Below are 20,819 nucleotides of genomic sequence, written 5' to 3' on the forward strand. Positions count from 1 at the left end.
TGGTTAAGTAACTGCCTTCGGCTCAGGTCATGGTTCCAGAGTCCTGAGATCAAGTCCCGCATTGGGCTCCCAACTCCATGGGGAGTCTGCTTCACCTTTTGACCTTCTCTGCTCTCATGCTCACTCCCTCTCTCTCAAATAAATAAAATCTAAAAAAAAAAAGAAAAAAGAAAAAAAAAGCTAAGATCTAACATCACACTACTCACACTCTACCCAACAACAGAATATACCTTAAGAAACACACACACATGAAATATTTACCAAAATAGACCATATGCTAGCACATGAAACAAGTCAGTAAGTTTAAAAGGATTCAAATCATACAGTATATGTTTTTTTGCCTACAATGAAATTAAATTAGAAATTAATAAACAGAGGGGTACCTGGGTGGCTCAGTTGGCTTAGCACCCAACTCTTGGTTTCAACTCAGGTCATGATCTCATGGGTTGTGGGATCGAGTCCCAGGTCTGGCTTGATCAAGTGGGGAGTCTGCTTGAAGATTCTCTCTCTCTGTCCCTCCCTACCCCCATGCTTGTGCACATGCTCTTTCTCTCTAAAATAAATAATCCTTAAGAAAAAGAAATTAAGGGGTGCCTGGGTGGCTCAGTGGTTTAAAGCCTCTGCCTTCAGCTCAGGTCATAATCCCGGCATCCTGGGATCGAGCCCAGCATTGGGCTCTCTGCTCGGCAGGGATCCTGCTTCCTCCTCTCTCTCTGCCTTCCTCGATGCCTACTTGCGATCTCTCTCTGTCAAATAAATAAATTAAAAAAATAATAAAAAGAAATTAATAACAGAAAGGCATCTTGAAAGTTCCCAAATATTTAGAAACTAGATAACACACTTCTGAATAACCCACAGGTCAAAGAAGAAATCAAAAGGGAAATTAGAAAATATTTTGAACATAATGAAAATAAAACCACCACATATTAAAATTTGTAGGATGTCACTAAAACAATAGCTATGGAGAAATTTATAGTACTACATGGATATATTAGAAAAGATTTCAAATCAATGACCTAAACAACAAGAAAAAGACAAATTCAAAGGAAGCAGAAGAAGGGAAGTAATAACAATCCAAGCAGAAACTGATACAGTAGAAACCAGGAAAACATTAGAGAAAAGCAATGAAACCAAGAGCTGGTGGTTCTTTGAGAAGATCAATAAAAATGATAAAGCTCTAGCCAGACTGATCAAGGAAAAAGAGACACAAATTACCAATGTCAGGAATGAGAGTGGTGACATTACTACATTAATTAATTAATTAAGCAAATTCTTGAAAGACCCGAACTACCAAACTCACTCAAGAAGAAGTGGATAATCTGAATGAGCCTATGTTTATTAAAGAAATTGAATGTGTAGTTACAAACCTTCTCATAAAGAAAACTCTAGGTCAAGATGGCTTCACTGGTGATTTCCATCAAACATTTGAGGAAGATATACTATCAGTGCTGCATAAACTCTTTTAGAAAATTGAAGAGGAGAGAATACTTCTCATCTCATTCTATGTTAACAGCATTACTCTTAATTACCAAAATCAGAAAAAGATAGTACAAGAGAAATACTGACTCTATCTTTCTTGGACATAGAGGCAAAAATTCTTAGCATTTTAAAAAATTTTAGCCAAAGATATAGAAAAAAGGCTACTACTTCATGATTGACTGGGGTTGATCCCCAGAAGGCAGGGTTGGTTAATATTTAAAAAATCAACCAATGTGGGCACCTGGGTGGCTCTGCCTTTGGCTCAGGTCATGATCTCAGGGTCCTGGTATCAAGTCCCGCATCCGGCTCTCTGCTTGGCAGGGAGCCTGCTTCCTCCTCTCTCTCTCTCTCTCTCTGCCTGCCTCTCTGCCTACTTGTGATCTCTCTCTGTCAAATAAATAAAATCTTTAAAAAAAATAAAAATAAAAATCAACCAATGTAATTTACTATATTAACAAACTAAAAATTAAAAAATTATCTGATCATTTCAATAGATACAAAAATATAATTTGACAAAACTTAACATCCATTCCTGATAAAAATTCTCAGTAAACTTGGAATAGAAAGGAATTTGCTTGACTTGATAAATGACATCCATGAAAAGCTTATATTACACTCAATGGTGAGGAAGGAATGTTTTCTGCTAGGATCAGGAACAAGGCAAGGAACCAATGCAATAAGGCAAGATAAGGAAATAAAAGACCTCCAGATTACAGATGAAGAAGTAAGACTTTCTTTATTCACAGGTGATGTGACCACCTATGTAGAAAATCCTATGGAAGCTACAGAAAAACTAGAACTGACAAGTGAATCTAACAATATCATGGATATAAGACCAACATACAAAAATCAACTGTGTTTTTATATGCTAGTAATGAAAAATCAGAAATTATAATTAATAACAATACCATCAAATATTAAATATTTGGGAATGAAGCTGACAAAACATAGGTAAGATTTATACACTGAGAACCATAAAATTCTCAGTGAGAACTTTCACTGAGAGAAATGAAAGAAGACGTGAATAAGTGGGGAGATAAACCATATTCATTGGCCAAAACATTCGATGTGGTTAAGTTGTGAATGGTCCTTGAATTGTGTATGGATATTGAACTTTAGAAGGTGAAATCATATTTTATATTTATTAGGGGGACTTTCTTCATAAAGGACTTCCATGATGATCACTCAAAAAAGTGAGGAAGTCATTTGCCCATTTTGTATCTCATGCTACAGGTGTATGTCTTCATTCATTCTTTCATCTATTATCCCTGTTCGACATTCTACTGCTAGTTTCCTTGCATAATACCCTGGTGTCTGCATGATTGCCTTTCCTATTCCAAGTGTAAAATGAGGAATATAATACCCACTTCTCAGGGTTATTATCAATACCAAAGACAACATATGCAGAATACCTATAGGTACAGTAAATGGGAGCTACTGTTAATAGAGAACAATATTAGCAATCCAAAAATATATTTAGGATTTGGGGTTAATTCAATCCTACATTAATAGAATGTTGATTATTATAATATTGATATATGTTAACTGAGAACATGATGGAAGGAGTGGCCATCCTGGCCAACCAGATCAGAAGGATAGATCCTGGAGATCAGTATGGTGACCCGGTGGTTATTACATCGGCGTAAGAATATATGAAATAGGGGCGCCTGGGTGACTCAGTGGGTTAAGCCTCTGCCTTCATCTCAGGTCATGATCTCAGGGTCCTAGATTGAGCACTCTCTGCTCGGCACCTGCTTCCTCCTCTCTCTATGCCTGCCTCTCTGCCTACTTGTGATCTCTCTCTCTCTGTCAAATAAATAAATAAAATATATTTTTTTTAAAAGAATATGTGAAATAAAAGACCTAGCAGCCCTTGTTAATTTTCCATTTCAAGCTCTGAGAAGAGGGTCCGCTGAGCAGCTATGGCTGCAACTTTTGGCTCTGGACCCTGACCAGGGCGGGGGTGGGTGTGGGGGATGGGGGTTAGTGGTGGGATGGGGGGCACTTCCAGGTGTGCTTCTTTGCCTCCTGCACTGTGTGTGCCTTTGCTCAAAATTTACTGTTTCTCCTCCTTCTCCTTCCTTCCTCATCATCTTCCTCCTCCTTCTTTTAATATTCACTGTATTTGTTTTCTTCATCAAAGTTATATGTATTCAAGGTAGAAAACTGGGAAAATATAGAGGAATATAAGGTCACCTAATCCTCACTGCTACACCCAGAAGTAGTCATTTTTTTTTTTTAAGTATCTATGTTCTTGCCTTTTTTTCCTGAGCACCTTCTCCCTAAATGGTATGATACTATGTATATTGTACTTAAAGTTATTAGTTTGGATTATAGTAAAAATTTCCCAGTGCTATTAAAGATTGTTCTTTGACATGATTATGAAATGCTGCGTAGTATTTCATTCCAAGAGTGTATCATACATAGTTCACTATCTTCATTTTTTTTTTTTATTTTTTATTTTTTATTTTTTATAAACATATATTTTTTATATACATATATTTTTATCCCCAGGTCTGTGAATCACCAGGTTTACACACTTCACAGCACTCACCAAATCACATACCCTCCCCAATGTCCATAATCCCACCCCCTTCTCCCCAACCCCCTCCCCCCGGCAACCCTCAGTTTGTTTTGTGAGATTAAGAGTCACTTATGGTTTGTCTCCCTCCCAATCCCATCTTGTTTCATTTATTCTTCTACCCACTTAAGCCTCCATGTTGCATCACCACTTCCTCATATCAGGGAGATCATATGATAGTTGTCTTTCTCTGCTTGACTTATTTGGGAGATCATATGATAGTTGTCTTTCTCTGCTTGACTTATTTCGCTAAGCATGATACGCTCTAGTTCCATCCATGTTGTTGCAAATGGCAAGATTTCATTTCTTTTGATGGCTGCATAGTATTCCATTGTGTATATATACCACATCTTCTTGATCCATTCATCTGTTGATGGACATCTAGGTTCTTTCCATAGTTTGGCTATTGTGGACATTGCTGCTATAAACATTCGGGTGCATGTGTCCCTTTGGATCACTACATTTGTATCTTTAGGGTAAATACCCAATAGTGCAATTGCTGGGTCATAGGGCAGTTCTATTTTCAACATTTTGAGGAACCTCCATGCTGTTTTCCAGAGTGGCTGCACCAGCTTGCATTCCCACCAACAGTGTAGGAGGGTTCCCCTTTCTCCGCATCCTCGCCAGCATCTGTCATTTCCTGACTTGTTGATTTTAGCCATTCTGACTGGTGTGAGGTGATATCTCATTGTGGTTTTGATTTGTATTTCCCTGATGCCAAGTGATATGGAGCACTTTTTCATGTGTCTGTTGGCCATCTGGATGTCTTCTTTGCAGAAATGTCTGTTCATGTCTTCTGCCCATTTCTTGATTGGATTATTTGTTCTTTGGGTGTTGAGTTTGCTAAGTTCTTTATAGATTCTGGACACTAGTCCTTTATCTGATATGTCGTTTGCAAATATCTTCTCCCATTCTGTCAGTTGTCTTTTGATTTTGTTAACTGTTTCCTTTGCTGTGCAAAAGCTTTTGATCTTGGTACTGGCACAAAAACAGACACATAGATCAATGGAACAGAATAGAGAGCCCAGAAATAGACCCTCAACTCTATGGTCAACTAATCTTCGACAAAGCAGGAAAGAATGTCCAATGGAAAAAAGACAGCCTTTTCAATAAATGGTGCTGGGAAAATTGGACAGCCACATGCAGAAAAATGAAATTGGACCATTTCCTTACACCACACACAAAAATAGACTCAAAATGGATGAAGGACCTCAATGTACGAAAGGAATCCATCAAAATCCTTGAGGAGAACACGGGCAGCAACCTCTTCGACCTCTGCCGCAGCAACATCTTCCTAGGAACAACGCAAAAGGCAAGGGAAGCAAGGGAAAAAATGAACTACTGGGATTTCACTATCTTCATTTTAATGGACTTTTGGATTTCTCTCCGTTTTTCCTTTTGAAAAATAACTTTGTGGGATGCGTGGGTGGCTCAGTCATTAGGTGTCTGCCTTCAGCTCAGGTCATGATCTCAGGGTCCTGGGATCAAGCTCTTCATAGGGCTCCTTGCTCAGCAGGAAGCCTTTTTCTCCCTCTCCCACTCCCCCTGCTTGTGTTCCTTCTCTCACTGTCAAATAAATAAATAAAATCTTTAATAAAAAATTACTTTGTGGGGCGCCTGGGTGGCTCAGTGGGTTAAAACCTCTGCTTTCGGCTCGGGTCATGATCCCAGGGTCCTGGGATCAAGTCCCACATCAGGCTCTCTGCTCAGCAGGGAGCCTGCTTCCCTCCCTCTCTCTCTGCCTGCCTCTCTGCCTACTTGTGATCTCTGTCAAATAAATAAATAAAATCTTTTAAAAAAAAGATTTCATTTATTTATTTGAGAGAGGGATAGAGATAGCAGCAGAGAGCACAAGTAGGGGAGGAGAGAGAGAAGCAGGCTCCCCACTGAGCAGAGAGCCTGATGTGGGACTTGATCCCAGGATCCTGAGATCATGACCTGAGCCAAAGGCTGACGCTTAACTGACTGAGCCACCCAGATGCTCCATCTTGGATGATAACTGATAAGGCAGAGAGCCTTTCTCCGTTACCTAACTTCTCGTGTTCAATTTCTGAGTAGCTGGTAACCTGTGGGAAAAATGGGTGGGATGGGGGGGGGGGGTTCTTGACTGTAACACAGTCCTAACCACACACTGTGTCCTGCTGCTGTGTTGCCAATTGTAACCCTAGGGGATTAGAGATGGATGTTATGTGCATCATGATTGAAAAACAAAAACAACCCTAAAGCAGTGTGCTGTTTGCCACAAGAGAAACAATTGGAAATTTGTTCAAAGCTTAAGTCCATCTTCAGTTTCCCAAACTCCCTTTGACAGTTCCACCTCCTCCAAGTCCTGGTTTGCCCAATTCCAAAACCTTCAGGGGCCTGGTCTGATAACTTCTATAAAAACCCTTCTCTTTGAAGAGGATTTGAAATATTGGGGAGAATTCAAGAGACAATATCTCTGCTGGGATTTTTTGTTTATTTGTTTTTTAGACAGAGAGAGAGCTCGACTGGGGCTGGGGAGACAGACAGAGGGAGAGGGAGAATCTCCCAAGCAGGCTCCATGCCCAAGTGGGGCTCAGTGAGGGGGTTCAACTTCATAACCCTGAGATCATGACCTGAGCTGAAACCAAGAGTCTGGTTAATGTTTAACTGATTGAGCCACCCAGTTGCCCCACTTCTCCAGAGTTTTTAGAATTAAACTTTATCCCCAGTTGTGGCATGAAAGTTTTGTTTCCTACTAGAGGAATTTCTGGCAGTAGCAAGTACTTTTTCTTTTATTTCTTTTTTAAAAATCAACATATAATGTATTATTTGTAAAGGTCTATGAACCATCAGGCTTACACATTTCACAGCACTCACCATAGCACATACCTTCCCCAATGTCCATAATCCAACCACCCTCTCCCTATCCCCCCCCACCCCCCAGCAACTCTCAGTTTGTTTCCTGAGATTAAGAGTCTCTTATGGTTTGTGTCCCTCCCAATTCCATCTTGTTTCATTTTTTTCCTTCCCTACCCCCCACACCTCCCTGCCCTGCCTCTCAGATTCCTCATATCAGAAAGATCATATGATAATTATCTTTCTCTGATTGACTTATTTTGCTCAGTATAATACCCTCTAGTTCCATTCACATCATTGCAAATGGCAAGATTTCATTTCTTTTGATGGTTGCATAGTATTCCATTGTATATATACACCACATCTTCTTTATCCATTATCTGTTGATGGACATCTAGGTTCTTTCTATAGTTTGGCTTTGTGGACACTACTGCTATAAACATTTGGGCACACGTGCCCCTTCAGATCACTATGTTTGTATCTTTTTTTTTTTTTAAGATTTTATTTATTTATTTATTTGACAGACAGAGATCACAATTAGGCAGAGAGGCAGGCAGAGGGTGGGAGAGTGGGACTACGTTTGTATCTTTAGGGTAAATATCCAGTAGTGTGATTGCTGGGTCATAGGGTAGCTCTATTTTCAACTGTTTGAGGAACCTCATGCTGTTTTCCAGAGTGGCTGCACCAGCTCGCATTCGCACCAACAGTGTAGGAGGGTTCCCCTTTCTCCACATCCTCACCAGCATCTGTCATTTCCTGACTTACTAATTTAGCCATTCTGACTGGTGTGAGGTGGTATCTCATTATGGTTTTGATTTGTATTTCCCTGATGCCGAGTGATGTGGAGCAACTTTTTCATGTGTCTGTTGACCATCTGGATGTCTTCTTTGCAGAAATATCAGTTCATTCTGCCCATTTCTTAATTTAATTATTTGTTCTTTGGGTACTGAGTTTGGTAAGTTCTTTATAGATTTTGGATACTAGCCCTTTATCTGATATGTCTTTTGCAAATATCTTCTCCCATTCTGTCAGTTGTCTTTTGGTTTTGTTGACTGTTTCCTTTGCTATGCAAAAGTTTTTGATCTTGTTGAAGTCCCAATAGTTCATTTTTGCCCTAGCTTCCCTTGCCTTTGGTGATGTTTCCAGGAAGAAGTTCCTGCCGCTGAGGTCAAAGAGGTTGCTGATTGTGTTCTCCTCAAGGATTTTGATGGATTCCTTTCTCACATTGATGTCTTTCATCCATTTTGAGTCTATTTTTGTGTGTGGTGTAAGGAAATGGTCCAGTTTCATTCTTCTGCCTGTGGCTGTCCCAATTTTCCCAATACCATTTGTTGAAGAGGTTGTCTTTTTTCCATTGGACATTCTTTTCTGCTTTGTCGAAGATTAGTTGGCCATAGAGTTGAGGCTCCATTTCTGGGCTCTCTATTCTGTTCCATTGATCTATGTGTCTGTTTTTGTACCAGTACCATACTGTCTTGATGATTACAGCTTTGTAAGAGAGCTTGAAATCTAGAATTGTGATACCACCAACTTTGGCTTTCTTTTTCAACATTCCTCTGGCTATTTGAGGTTCTGGTTCCATACAAATTTTAGGATTATTTGTTCCATTTCTTTGAAAAAAAATGATGGTATTTTCATAGGGATTGCATTAATTGTGTAAATTGCTTTAGGTAGCATAGATATTTTCACAATATTTGTTCTTCCAATCCATGAACATGGAACATTTTCCCATTTCTTTTGTCTTCCTCAATTTCTTTCATGAGCACTTTATAGTTTTCTGAGTACCAACTTTTTGGCTCTTTGGTTAGGTTTATTCCTAGGTATCTCATGGTTTTGGGTGCAATTGTAAATGGGACAGACTCCTTAATATCTCTTTCTTCAGTCTTGTTGTTGGTGTATAGACATGCAACTGATTTCTGTGCATTGGTTTTATATCCTGATACTTTACTGAATACCTGTATGAGTTCTAGCAGTTTTGTAGTGGAGTCTTTTGGCTTTTCCACATAAAGTATCATTTCATCTGAAAAGAGTGAGAGTTTGACTTGGAAGAGAGTTTTCTAGTAGGGAATCCTCGGGGGTGTGCTTGTGGTTCAGGCACTCATTGCTTCAGTAATAACGACTACAGCACATTTACTGAGCACTTGTTCTGCGAGGCCTTTGTGGCAAGATCTTTCCATGCGTTGCCTCCTTGAACCCGGGAAGAAGTTTCCACCTTTATAGATTAAGCACTGAAGGCCCACAGATATTAAGAATGTTCCCAGGGCCATGGAGCTAGCACATGAATGGAGCCAAGACTTGAATCCACTGTGGGTAACCACAGGCTAACCACAGGCCCATTCCAAGTCTGTCTTGGAACACTAAGTGCTAGAAGAAGCCAGTATCCTGATGTGCACCTGTTTAGTCCCCGGTGTAAGTTCTTGTTCTTCCAGACTCCTCCCTCAGCCTTCCAAATCACACTCAGTGCCTCACCCTCCGTATCACCATGGTCCTCACTCATGGCATTCATAGACACCCATGACCCCAGCCTCCACACTGAGCACTTCCGTCCTTCAACCCTCACAATAATCCTGCCAGAAGGCACAGTTACTATACCCATTTTAAAGACAGAGAAACAGAGTCTCAGTTACAAGGTTACCCAGAGAAGTTAAGTTACAAGTTGACAGGGAGATAAGTAGCAGAGCTGGGATTCCAGTTCTGGGCTGTGTGATTCCAGAGCGTTGGCCGAGCAGCCCTCACCGGCACCCCACCTCCTTACACTGTACCGGCACCCACATCAAGCTCACCAGCTCTCTCTGGTGTCTCCCTGCGTCTGTCCTCCTAGTTCCCACGGAGATGGCAAATTCCTCTGGCTCCTGGCTCTCCAGCTGCCTCGTGGCACTTATGTTCCTCCGGCTGCCCCTGCCGTTGTCAGGTAGGAGTTGGTGAGCCTCTTTCCCTGCCTGGGACCTCTACCCAACGAGTCCCAAGAACAAGGGGCCTTATTTCTTCCCGCGTTCTATTCCACCCACCCCTCCCCGCCCAGTCCTTTCCAATGCCCTTCCCTGGCCTTGCTCTTCGCCAAGACATCCCTTTCACCCGACGCCGCGCGGCTGTTCTCTGGTCCCGCCTACACGCCCTTGTCTGTTTTCTGTCCGCACTACGCAGGGGACGCCGACGACTACCACCTGGCCCCACTAGGGGGCACAGCCGAACTGCCCTGCCCCATCCCCCTGTGGCCGGTCACCGTGCCCACCGCGGTGACGTGGCTGCGGTCCCCAAGCCCGGACCGCTCCCAGGTCGTGCACGTGTTCCGCGACGGGAGAGACCGGGAGGAAGGCGTGATGCCAGAATACAAGGGGCGGACGGCGCTGCGGAGGGACCCGGGAGAGGGGAGCGTGTCCCTGGAGATCCGCCACGTCCGGCTGGAGGACCGAGGGCTGTACCAATGCGAGGTCCAGATCGGAAACCTGACTCGGGATGGCATCGTGACCCTGCAGGTGGCAGGTTAGTCATTTTCAAAGGGGGGGACAGAGGTACCCCCAAGACCTGAATCGTGGGATGCAGTTACCCCAGGGGTGCATTTGCGAAGTGTGAGGATGAAGCCAGAGACTCTCTCACCCGGTTGGGAGGAGCATGGGGCTGCGGAGAGGGCGGCCCCCGCAAGTGGCCAGGGCAGCCCCGCCTCCCCCGGGGAGGCTGCGGGAAGGGAGCCAGGGCTCCGGCGGGGACCGCGACCCCACCATCAGGCATCTGTGTTCCCTGTCTCCCTCCAGTTCTAGGCTCCGACCCTTATATCCACGTGAAGGGCTACGACGCTGGATGGATCCAGCTGGTGTGCAGGTCTGCGGGATGGTTTCCACAGCCCTTGGCCCAGTGGAAAGACCCTCAAGGCAGAGTGCTTCAACCCTTGTCGGATGTCCATGTCCTGGAAGCTGGGCTCTTCCGGATCGCGGTGTCTAGCAGAGTCAGGGACAGCACGCTGGGGAACGTGTCCTGCACCGTCCACAATTTGGCCCTCGGCCAAGAGAAGACCACAGCCATGCTCATAGCAGGTAAAAGCCAGGACAGGAAAAGGGCTCGAAGGCCCTGCGGAAAACTCCTACCTGAGTGGAAACTTTATAAAGAATTTTCAAACTTTTTAAATTCTATGAGGAACACATGTTTGTGATAGAAAAGTTGAAAAAGTGATGAACATTATAAAGAAACCGGAAATGGCCTGTTTTGTCCTAAATTAGAACTGCTTTTAACCTCTGGGGGCATTTCTTTAAAGACATTCTTGTATGTCTCCAACTCTTGAGTGTGTGTGTTTTCATATATGTATTCTGCTGGGTCTTTTTTCCTTTAGTTACAACGTCCTGAGCATTTTCTGCCCATGTCCTTAAGTAGTTCTCTGCAGTATGATTTTTTTTTTTTAAGATTTTATTTATTTTTTTGACAGAGAAAGATCACAAGTAGGCAGAGAGGCAGGCAGAGAGAGAGGAGGAAGCAGGCTCCCTGCTGAGCAGAGAGCCCGATGTGGGGCTCGATCCCACGACCCTGGGATCATGACCTGAGCCGAAAGCAGAGGCCTTAACCCACTGAGCCACCCAGGCGCCCCTGCAGTATGATTTTTAAGGGCTACACAGTACTTCGTTGTGTGGTTATAGCATAATAAAGTTAATCAGAGCCCTATTTCTGGACATCTGGGTGGTCTCCAGTTTTTCCTCCTATTATAACCAATTATTCAGTGAACATCTTTGCACATATTTTGGGATGTGATTCTGATTATTTTCTTAGAATGCATTTCTGGAAGTAAAATTAAGGGATCCAAAGGGTGTGAATCTTTTAAAGACCCTTTAAACATGGAGCCATGTGGTAAAGCAGAGTGGTTTTGGAGCCAGGAAAGACAGACTGTGGCCTGGGGTCCCAGATCAGAAGGGGTCAGGACTTCTTTTTTCCTCTCTCTGTCCCCCTCCCTTCCCTTACTACTGCCACTGCCTCTCATGAAGTGCTAAGTGCTCTACTCTCCTGACCTCTTTACGTCTCCCTACAACCCAACGGGACAGAAATTACATCATCTCTATTTCCTAGATGGTCAGCTAGGCTTGGGGAGGCTCAGTCTCTTGCCCAGGGTCACACACTGCTGAGTGAGGTCTCGCATCCAGCTGAGACTCTTCCCATGAGTCACAGAGCTTCTTCTGCTCTTTATCTCTTCTTTCCTTTCTCCTTTCTTCTTGTCCAGGCTTTAGGTCTCCTGCTATAGCACCACAGAAATGGTTCTGCCCCTGCTGGTAGGGCTCCGGGCCAAGATGTCACTCACTGACTGTTGTTTCACAGCAAAGTGAGGACTTGATGGGGAGACAGGTGGGTGCTCATGAGAAAGATGATCCCTGAGGAAGCCCCTCCTATCCTTCAAAGTCACCGGATAATGGCTCCATCCAGGATAGGACAAGGTTGTGGTTGAAAAGTGGAGTTTAACCTGTTGTCTTCAGGCAGGACCATCAGAACTACCCCTAAGAAATGAACATCTCACTTTGAAATCATCCCTGGTCACTCCCCCCACAGTCTTGGCTAGAAGTCTCTCTCTAACCAAGAAGTTGGGATGTGCTTGAGCCATCTGCCATCTGAAGCAAGGTCTGTGGCATGGGAGAAGCTGTTGGATGTCTCTTTGAGGGTGGCCATTGGTGGTTTCTGTTTTAGCCCCTTCTCCAGGGAGGATCTCCTCCTCTACAGTGGCTCTTGCTGTCATCCTGCCTGTCCTGGGAATTCTCATCATCGTGGGCATTTACCTCATCTGGAAGCAAAGAAGATCAAAAGGTAACTAAGTGGTAAAGGCGCCCCAGCTGGCAAGAAGTGGAATGGGCTTCTCTAGGAAATGTCCAGGAAGAAGTAGACGTGGACGTGAATTACCTGTAGGTTGGGGACCCTGCAAAATGGCAGAGAGAGAACTGGTAGAGCCTTGCCTGGGGACTTCCAATGCAGAGAAGGTCAGAGAAACTGCAGAAAAATCCTGGATAGAGCTGTGAATCATTATCTTTTGATAAATTAGGAAAGAACTGATCTTGCCAGCCTGCTAGTTAATTAAGAAACACAATTCTAGCCGTGAGATAAAACCCCACAAATACGGTTGAATTTCACAGGATCGCAGGGTTGCACATGACCCTGAGAGTCAGAGAATCCAATATTTTTTCCCCGATCTGATGGTTTGAAGACCTGCTAATCCTTTCAAATAGTCACACGCCCAGAGTGACAAGGAGCAAAGTCCTCCTAGGCAGCTTGGGCCATCTTTGGACAACCCTGCCTATTAGAAAAAGCCCTTCCTTAAACTGAGCTGATACCTCTCTCTTTCTGTCTTCTAGAGAAGCTTCTCTATGAACAGGTGATGGAGGTAGGTAAGTGTCCTGAGTTGGGTGGAGATGTTACTGTGTTTTAATCATTTTGTTAGTTTTAGATTAGCTGAAAATCCCAGTATCTGCTGTCCTTACAGGCAGGGGTGATGGGACATCTTTACCTTCCTTTCCAGTTTTCACAGACACTTAACTTGTCAGAGCTTGCCTTCTAGTACATTTGGTGATTTTTGTATGTGAACTCACTGCTTGATCTGTGGGGGTCATGTAGGTCTAACATGGGGGGAGCTTTTATTCATTCAACAAACAAATTAGTGATTGTCTACTAAGTGCCCTGGAATATACTAGACACTGGGGTCACAATGGCAAGTAAAAGCAGATACAGTCTGTGCCTTCTTGGAACTTTCAGTCCAGTCAGGGAAGCAGATGTGAGTGAAGAAATTACATAAATAAATGTGCACACATGCCATGAGAGGAAGTTCTAAGGGCCGTAAAGACTAGATCCAGGAGGAACCAACCAACCAAACTTGAGGGACAGGAGCGGAGTCCCCAGAGGATGTTTGATCTGGAAGACAGGCAGGCTTGGAGGAAGAGGGAACGGAAAACCTTCCGCAGCAGAAAGAACAACATGCAAAAGACACACAGTGCAGAAGTGAGGGGAAAGGTGACAGGAGATGAGGCTGTGGACTTAGCAGGGGTCAGGCCAGGGGAGGCTTTGTAGATCATGTCAAGGGCTTTCGTTTTTCTTTTTGGAGCAGTGGTGAAGCAGTGAACAGGGAGGGAAGTCCTGACCAGAATTGTGCTTCGAGAAGCTCTCTGGCTGCAGTGTTAAGAAGGGACCAGAGGAAGCTAGACAGGATGAAGGGGGCTGGTGGGGGGCACCATTTCTGTCATCCAGATGAGAGATGGTGAGGGCCTGGGTCAGGGAGGTAGAGATAGGGAGCCTCAAAGGCAGGTGAACTCATTAGGAGTTGGGGACCGTCAAAGTAATGGCACAGAATCTCATTTACTTTTCTTCCTCTAGAAAATCTTCTCTCAGACCACGCAAAAGAAAAAGGTAATTATATGTACAGAATAAAGAGTAGGGGACAAATAACAAAGAACACATTCTTCCCACTTCTACATGAATGTTGACAGTCTGTCATACACACATTACACACACACACACACACACACACACCTTCCATTAATATTATTGGAATTTACTTTCCCATATCAAGGGGCTATAGAGCAACCATGGTGAGGGGATGCCCTTGATCAACATTCACAGGTCTGAACTGTCCTGAGCTCCCTTCATCAGCCTTTTCACCAATCACCTAAAAAGAAGGTCTACTTATTATTTGAAAAGGTATTATGATGGTCATATGGGGTGTATGAGCATCGCAGAACTCCATACAGCTTTTGCATTGAGAGAGGCAGTGTGATATAAGGGGAGGATCCCCGGCTCTACAGAAAAGGGCTGGTTCAGTGACTCTCGGCTCAGATCACCAGTGTGCCCCTTACTGGCCTTGGACAAGGTACTTCACTGCTCTGAGCTTTGGTTTCCCCATCTGTAAAATGGAGACTGTGAGTCTCCTCACCTGATTGTTTTCAGGATTAAAATAAACAACTTAAAAAGTTCTTATTACAAAGCCTGGTACCCCTTTCCCTTTCCACCTGTCATCTTCGTTAATTGAGTGTTTGCCCTGGACCACTGAGAGTAGAAGTCAGACACATCCAGCGTACAAAAAAAAACCAGGGGGCTCTGCCCTTGGAAGGTCTTGCTGGGAAGACAAGTCCCTGGCTCGAAATGGCTCTGTCTGCCCTGATTTCTGCATCCCATCTCCTTCAAGGTGGTGAAAGTGTGGGCGCACCCACCTCAGGGATGCTATGGCCATTCTGTCCAGGGGCGGAGGGCACGGTGTGGTAGAGTGGGGCTGTCTCTGACTGGGAGTCTCACAGTATCGCTATTAGCAACAGTAGGCTATTAAAGGACAACAAGACACACGTACGTGAGCACACAGTTACAAACACACAGAAACACTCAACGGGGACCACAGAAAAAGAGCTGGACAAAAAGGGAGGGCCAAGAAAGGCAAACCCAAAGTTCCGGGCAGTCCAGATCCTCAGGAAGTTTCAGGGCCCACAGGCTGGTTCATCACCCCTTCCACTGGTCAGGTGGGCGGGGGGGCGGAATGGAGTGATGAGCCTTCCTGTGTCCCATCTATTCACGCATGCCTTTTTCTGTTTTTTAGGAAGGCTCCATAAAGCCCTCAGTAAGTTCCACCGCTCATCCATGGCACAAACCTCCTTCTGCTGATGTCTTTGCTTTAGGATGAGTGTCTCGGTTTCACTTCTTGGGGCAGAAGGTGGGGGCAAGGGTACTTGAGGTCATGGGGCTTGGAGATGTATTGGCTCTCAAAGTCCTCTCTTCTCAAATATTTCCTGTTCCTCTTTCCCACAGAACTGTTATCTTGTCTCTACGTGGGAAAGATTTTACTGGGAAGCACTCACCTCCCATGGGTGAAGCTACCTGGGAGACCTTTTTTATTCCCTAGGTGTGACATTCCCTTCGGGATCCTCATTACAGTGAGTGTGTGGAGCAGCGTTTCTCCACCACTTCACGCATGAGAACCTCTTTATAACCACAAAAACCTTCAGACATGTGATGACATGTCTCTTTTATTTTACATTGAGAAAATATACCTAAGGAAATCAAATGGACATTGGGTGATGGTTTTAAATGAACTTGGACTTTATTCTTCTCCCACAACATCCTACAAATGTTTATGTTGTGGTGACCTAGATGCAGAAGATGTGTTGTTGACTTGGTCTGCCAGAAAGTTCTGGCGGTCACAGAAACTGGCTGACTCTCCTCTGCCTTGTCCCCAGGGAGCCCTGGCCCACGGCTGGGAGCCACGGCTGTGGCAAGCCCCACTATGGGAAAGCTCAGCGTATTGCTACTGAGGGTCTGATGTGGGAATATGGTTGGGATGGGACTGCAGCACTCTGAACAAGTCCTTGTTCTGATTCATCCAACTGTTTTTATTCTTCAGAGAAACTCCGGAGTGAACTGAGTAAGTGTCCCGTGTTTTTCTAACTCTCGTACCACCTAGTCTCCTGTTGAGTCTGTATTTCCAGCAATAGCTCATCTCCTTCTTTCTTCTCTTATAGAGTTGAAAAGAGCTGCGGCGAACTCAGGTGAGGTACACCTTCCCCTGCACTTGGCCCCCACGCCCCAAGAGTTCTCCGTTGTCCTAACTTTTAATTCAAGCATCTCCTTTCTGTCTTTCAGGCTGGAGGCGGGCGAGGCTGCACTTTGGTAAGTTATACCAGTCAGGGCATCCACGTGTCAGAGCCCATAGCTCTGGTCCTGTGGAATGCAGACTGTCATTTAAAGCTTTTTAAAATCAAATCTGTTTAACTGCTTATCAAATTAAAAAAAATCCTTGTGATTTGGGGGGTCACGTTTAGATTTGGAAAGTCTTCCCTCATTTAAAACACTATATATCTATATCTATATCTCATGATCTTCTTATGGGTTCTCTATGATTTTTGAGATTTATCATAAGTGTGTTGGTTATTTGGATGTCATCTTTGTGACTGGTCTGTTCCTGTCCTGTCCAGACTACTTTTTGATTTGTAAGGGTTCTTTCTATATAAAGTATACTAGTTCTTTGTCATATTTTTCACAATTTATTTTTCCAAGTTTTTCATTTTCATTTTACTTTCCTTGTGGTTTTGTTGTTGTTGTTGTTTTATGATTGTTTTGTTTTTATGTAGTCAAATTTATTTGTCTTTTCCTGTGTTGTCTCTTCCATGCTTTCAAATTTGGGAAGTCCTTCCTATCCCACAGTTGGACCAACAGCAAGTGCTCCTATTTCTGTCTACACACCTGCCATGTCCTTCTTCCAAGATCAGTTTTCTTGGGGGGTGGTGACTGAAATTCTCCAAGAAGACAGTGGGTGAGGCTCATGCTCCCACAGCACACACTATGAAAAGGTTTCATAGTTTTATTTTAGAAGATTTGCACATCTCTTTTCATTTTATTCCTAAACAGTTGGCAATTTTTTTGCTGCTATTTTTTTAAAAGATTTTATTTATTTATCTGACAGAGAAAGAGACAGTGAGAGAGGGAACACAAGCAGGGGGAGAGGGAGAGGGAGAAGCAGGCTCCCTGCCAAGCAGGGAGCCCAATGCAGGGTCCCAATCCCAGGACCCTGGGATCATGACCTGAGCCAAAAGCAGTGCCTAACGACTGAGCCACCAGGTGCCCCTTTTTTGCTGCTATTTTAATGAGACCTGTTACTTTCACCTACTGGCAGTCCTTATCATCCAGCTACTCTCTCACATGGCTTCCTTCAGGCAGGTACAATAGAATTGAGGAGTTGGCACTTGAGAAAACACCAGATTACCTTGTTTGGCATTCAAGGAGCTCATAAACCCATACCAGTCTGACACTCATGGTCTGGCTCACTCCCACCACCTTGACTGAGTACAGACTTCATGGCTTCTCTCTTCAAGAAGAGCCTGTTTTCTATGCTTGGCAAAAGGGGGAGACTCACTGCAACCCTCATGATCCACAATTTTAAAGAAGAATCCTTCTATCTATATTACCCCTTAAAAATGATAATTATAAGCAATGATTTTAACTACAAAATGAACATCACACACTCACTGTGTGAACTAGGCACCATCTCATGTATTAGCAAAATTTATACAAATGGGAGCTCCTACTTCCATTTTATAGAAGAAGGAACTGAAGTTGGGAGATAAGTAACAAGCCCAAGGTCACATAACCAGCAAGTGGCAGAGCTGGGACTCACACATCCTAGCTGGCTAGGGGGTCTAACATCAAAGCCTATGTTTATTATCATATATTGCATTCCTTGGGACCATCCAAGACGAAGGCAGTGTTTCCTAGGGATTAAGGCAGCTTCACAGAGAGATGAAATACTTTTTCTTCTTTCAACTTAATACACTCTCAGCAGATCTAGGAGACTGGAAGACAGTTTTCTTTGGCTCCCATACATATAGGGGAAGGGGAAACATGAACTCAAATAGACCAATGACAGTGATCACAGACCTAGAGATTATCTTTCCCTCCAAAGCTACCCAAAGATCCCTTAAGACCTTGCCTTCCCCAGCCTCACCTGTCACTGACTCTCTGCAGTGGCAGTGACCCTGGACCCAGACACAGCACATCCCAAACTCATCCTGTCTGAGGACCGGCGACGTGTGAAGCTTGGAGACAGAAGGCAGCCTGTGCCCGACGGCCCCCAGCGATTTGACTTCGTCGTCAGTGTCCTGGGCGCTGAGTACTTCACGGCAGGCTGTCACTACTGGGAGGTAGACGTGGGAGACAAGACTAAATGGGCCCTGGGGGTGTGTAGTGAGTCTGTGAGCAGGAAGGGGAAGATCACTGCCACGCCTGCCAATGGACACTGGCTTGTCCGCCAGAGTAGTGAGAAGGAGTACGAAGCTCTCACATCCCCACAGACTACGCTGCGCCTCAAGGAGCTCCCGAGGTGTGTGGGAATTTTCCTGGACTATGAGGCAGGCATCATTTCCTTCTACAATGTGACCAGCAGATCCCACATCTTTACTTTCACCCACACCTTCTCTGGCCCCCTTCGCCCTTTCTTTGAGCCCTGCCTTCATGACGGTGGGAAAAACACAGCACCTCTAATCATCTGCTCAGAACTCCAGAAATCAGAACCACCAACCGTCCGCAAGCCAGAAGAAAAAGGTCATGCGAATGGAGATGTGACCATGAACGTGAACCCTTCCTTATTCCCACGCTGGCCCTCTGACCTTGCCCCAGCCCTTCAAGGTCTCAAGGTTCCTTCTTTTTAGGGCTGTACCTCATTACCTCCTCCCCTGAGGGTCCAGCATCCTGCCTTGGATTTCCGTCTGCTGGCCCAACACCTGATTCTGAAACATCCCATCTCCTTTCCCCAGATCTAGACCTTGTGATTTCGAATCACATCACCTTCCACCCAGCGCTCAGTTCTAAACTCTGTCATCCTTCCGGGACTTAAAGCTCCCATTGCTCTGGAAGAATTCTTGAAAACCAACCATCAGATTAGGTTTAGTGGATGATGGGATGGTGAATGTGTGTCCCCAAGATACAGGGGTTCTCTCCTCGAGGAGCTAGTTAAAGGAACTTCACCCTGCCTCATCCTGCACTTGACCTTTTAGTCATGAGGTTATGGTGCCTGGTCCCTGACTTCTCTCTTATTCCCTCCAGAATGGCTTTTTTCCTTCTCTCAGTGCAGGCCTCTAGCTCCTTTGGGTCACATGCTCTTCCTTCTTCTTCTGGAATATGGGATGGGGAAGTTGGAAGAGTAAAACATGCCCTCCCTTTCTGTTTCCTTGATGCTTGTTTACAGTATAGTTTCCTGCCATCCAGAGCCAATGTACACGTTTTCAAAGCTAACTTACCTATTGATGCTAAGCAGGTACAGGGATTTTAAGTGTGGTAGCCATAATCCCGAAAAGCCTCAAGAGCACGGACAGGGAGCTGGGATGCAGAGCTTCAAACACAGCAGCCCAGCTGGGCTGGGCTTGGAAAGACAGGCATGGATGAGTCTGTCAGTTACCCTGGTCCTTTCGAATCTCCTCTTGGGATTTAGAGAGGTCCAGCCAGAAAAGTGGCAGTTCTGACCACCAGTGTGTAGAGGCTATTTTTCCCCATAAGCCCATTATCTTAGAAGACTTGACTATTTGTGTAGCAAACAGCCTCTTAGGTGAGAGTACTGATTTCAAGTAGGAAGTTGGTAGCTCATGCGTGAGGTTAAAACATTGAACCTCCTTTTTTAATGTGGCGTGCAGAACGAACCTTCCTCACTTTCAAGTCATTCCACATACGTGATCTGGCCTCTTTGTAGAGATACTGGCTGATACCAGTTCGCAGATGAGTACACAGTTCTACCCAATGGAAACTGGATCTTTCTGTTGGAAATTCTCTCTGTTAGCGCTTGTCATAGTCAGGGTCCTCCAGGGCAATATATATTTGTTATATTTATATGTATAGAGATTTGCTGTAAGGAATTGGCTCACATCATTATGGAGGCTGGCATGTCCCAAGATCTGCAGGGTTAGTCAGCAAGCTGGAGACATAGGGGAGCTAATGGCGTAGTTCCTTTGATGGCTGACAGGCTTAAGACCCAGGAAGAATCAGTATTTCCATTTGAATCTGAAGGTAGGGGGAAAAAAAAGTCTATGTCCCAGGCTAAAGACCCTTAGGCAAGAAGAATTCTCTCATACTAGGGGTTGGGTTGCTTTCTGGTTCTATTTAAGCCTTCAGTTGATTGGATGGGGCCCATCCACATCCGGGAGAGAAATCTGCTTTATTCATTCTACCAATTTAAATGTTAATTTCATTGGAAAACACGCTTCACAGAAACAGTCAGAATAATGTTTGACCAAATGTCTGGGCACCCTGTAACCTGGTCAAGTTGATATATACATTTAATTATCACAATGCATGGGTGAAATTTATTATTTGCTTTTGTACAGTTCTTAAATAAAAGTTTCATATTTGCTGTTTGGCATGATGTTATTTTCATCACGAATGAGATGTTGTGGGGAAGGTGCTTTGCACTGGTAACAGGAAAACATCTTACGGAATTGGTATTTGAACAGCCTTGAAT

General features: G+C 44.3%; 1 protein-coding gene across 1 annotated transcript in view; it reads left to right on the forward strand.

The window, feature by feature from the left end:
• The window catches only part of ERMAP (erythroblast membrane associated protein (Scianna blood group)), a 31,393-nt gene extending 12,373 nt beyond the window's left edge, over window positions 1–19,020 (forward strand). Inside the window, exons 4-14 of the mRNA XM_059138505.1 lie at window positions 9,702–9,791; window positions 10,025–10,363; window positions 10,633–10,911; window positions 12,539–12,655; window positions 13,198–13,230; window positions 14,210–14,242; window positions 15,420–15,440; window positions 16,221–16,241; window positions 16,339–16,365; window positions 16,460–16,486; window positions 18,338–19,020. Coding sequence (XP_058994488.1) covers window positions 9,702–9,791; window positions 10,025–10,363; window positions 10,633–10,911; window positions 12,539–12,655; window positions 13,198–13,230; window positions 14,210–14,242; window positions 15,420–15,440; window positions 16,221–16,241; window positions 16,339–16,365; window positions 16,460–16,486; window positions 18,338–19,020 — 1,670 coding nt within the window. The remainder of the gene's footprint in view (window positions 1–9,701; window positions 9,792–10,024; window positions 10,364–10,632; window positions 10,912–12,538; window positions 12,656–13,197; window positions 13,231–14,209; window positions 14,243–15,419; window positions 15,441–16,220; window positions 16,242–16,338; window positions 16,366–16,459; window positions 16,487–18,337) is intronic.
• The last annotated feature ends 1,799 nt before the right edge of the window (window positions 19,021–20,819 follow it).

The sequence above is a fragment of the Mustela lutreola genome, chromosome 10, assembly GCF_030435805.1.
Source record: "Mustela lutreola isolate mMusLut2 chromosome 10, mMusLut2.pri, whole genome shotgun sequence".
Taxonomy (NCBI): Eukaryota; Metazoa; Chordata; class Mammalia; order Carnivora; family Mustelidae; genus Mustela; species Mustela lutreola.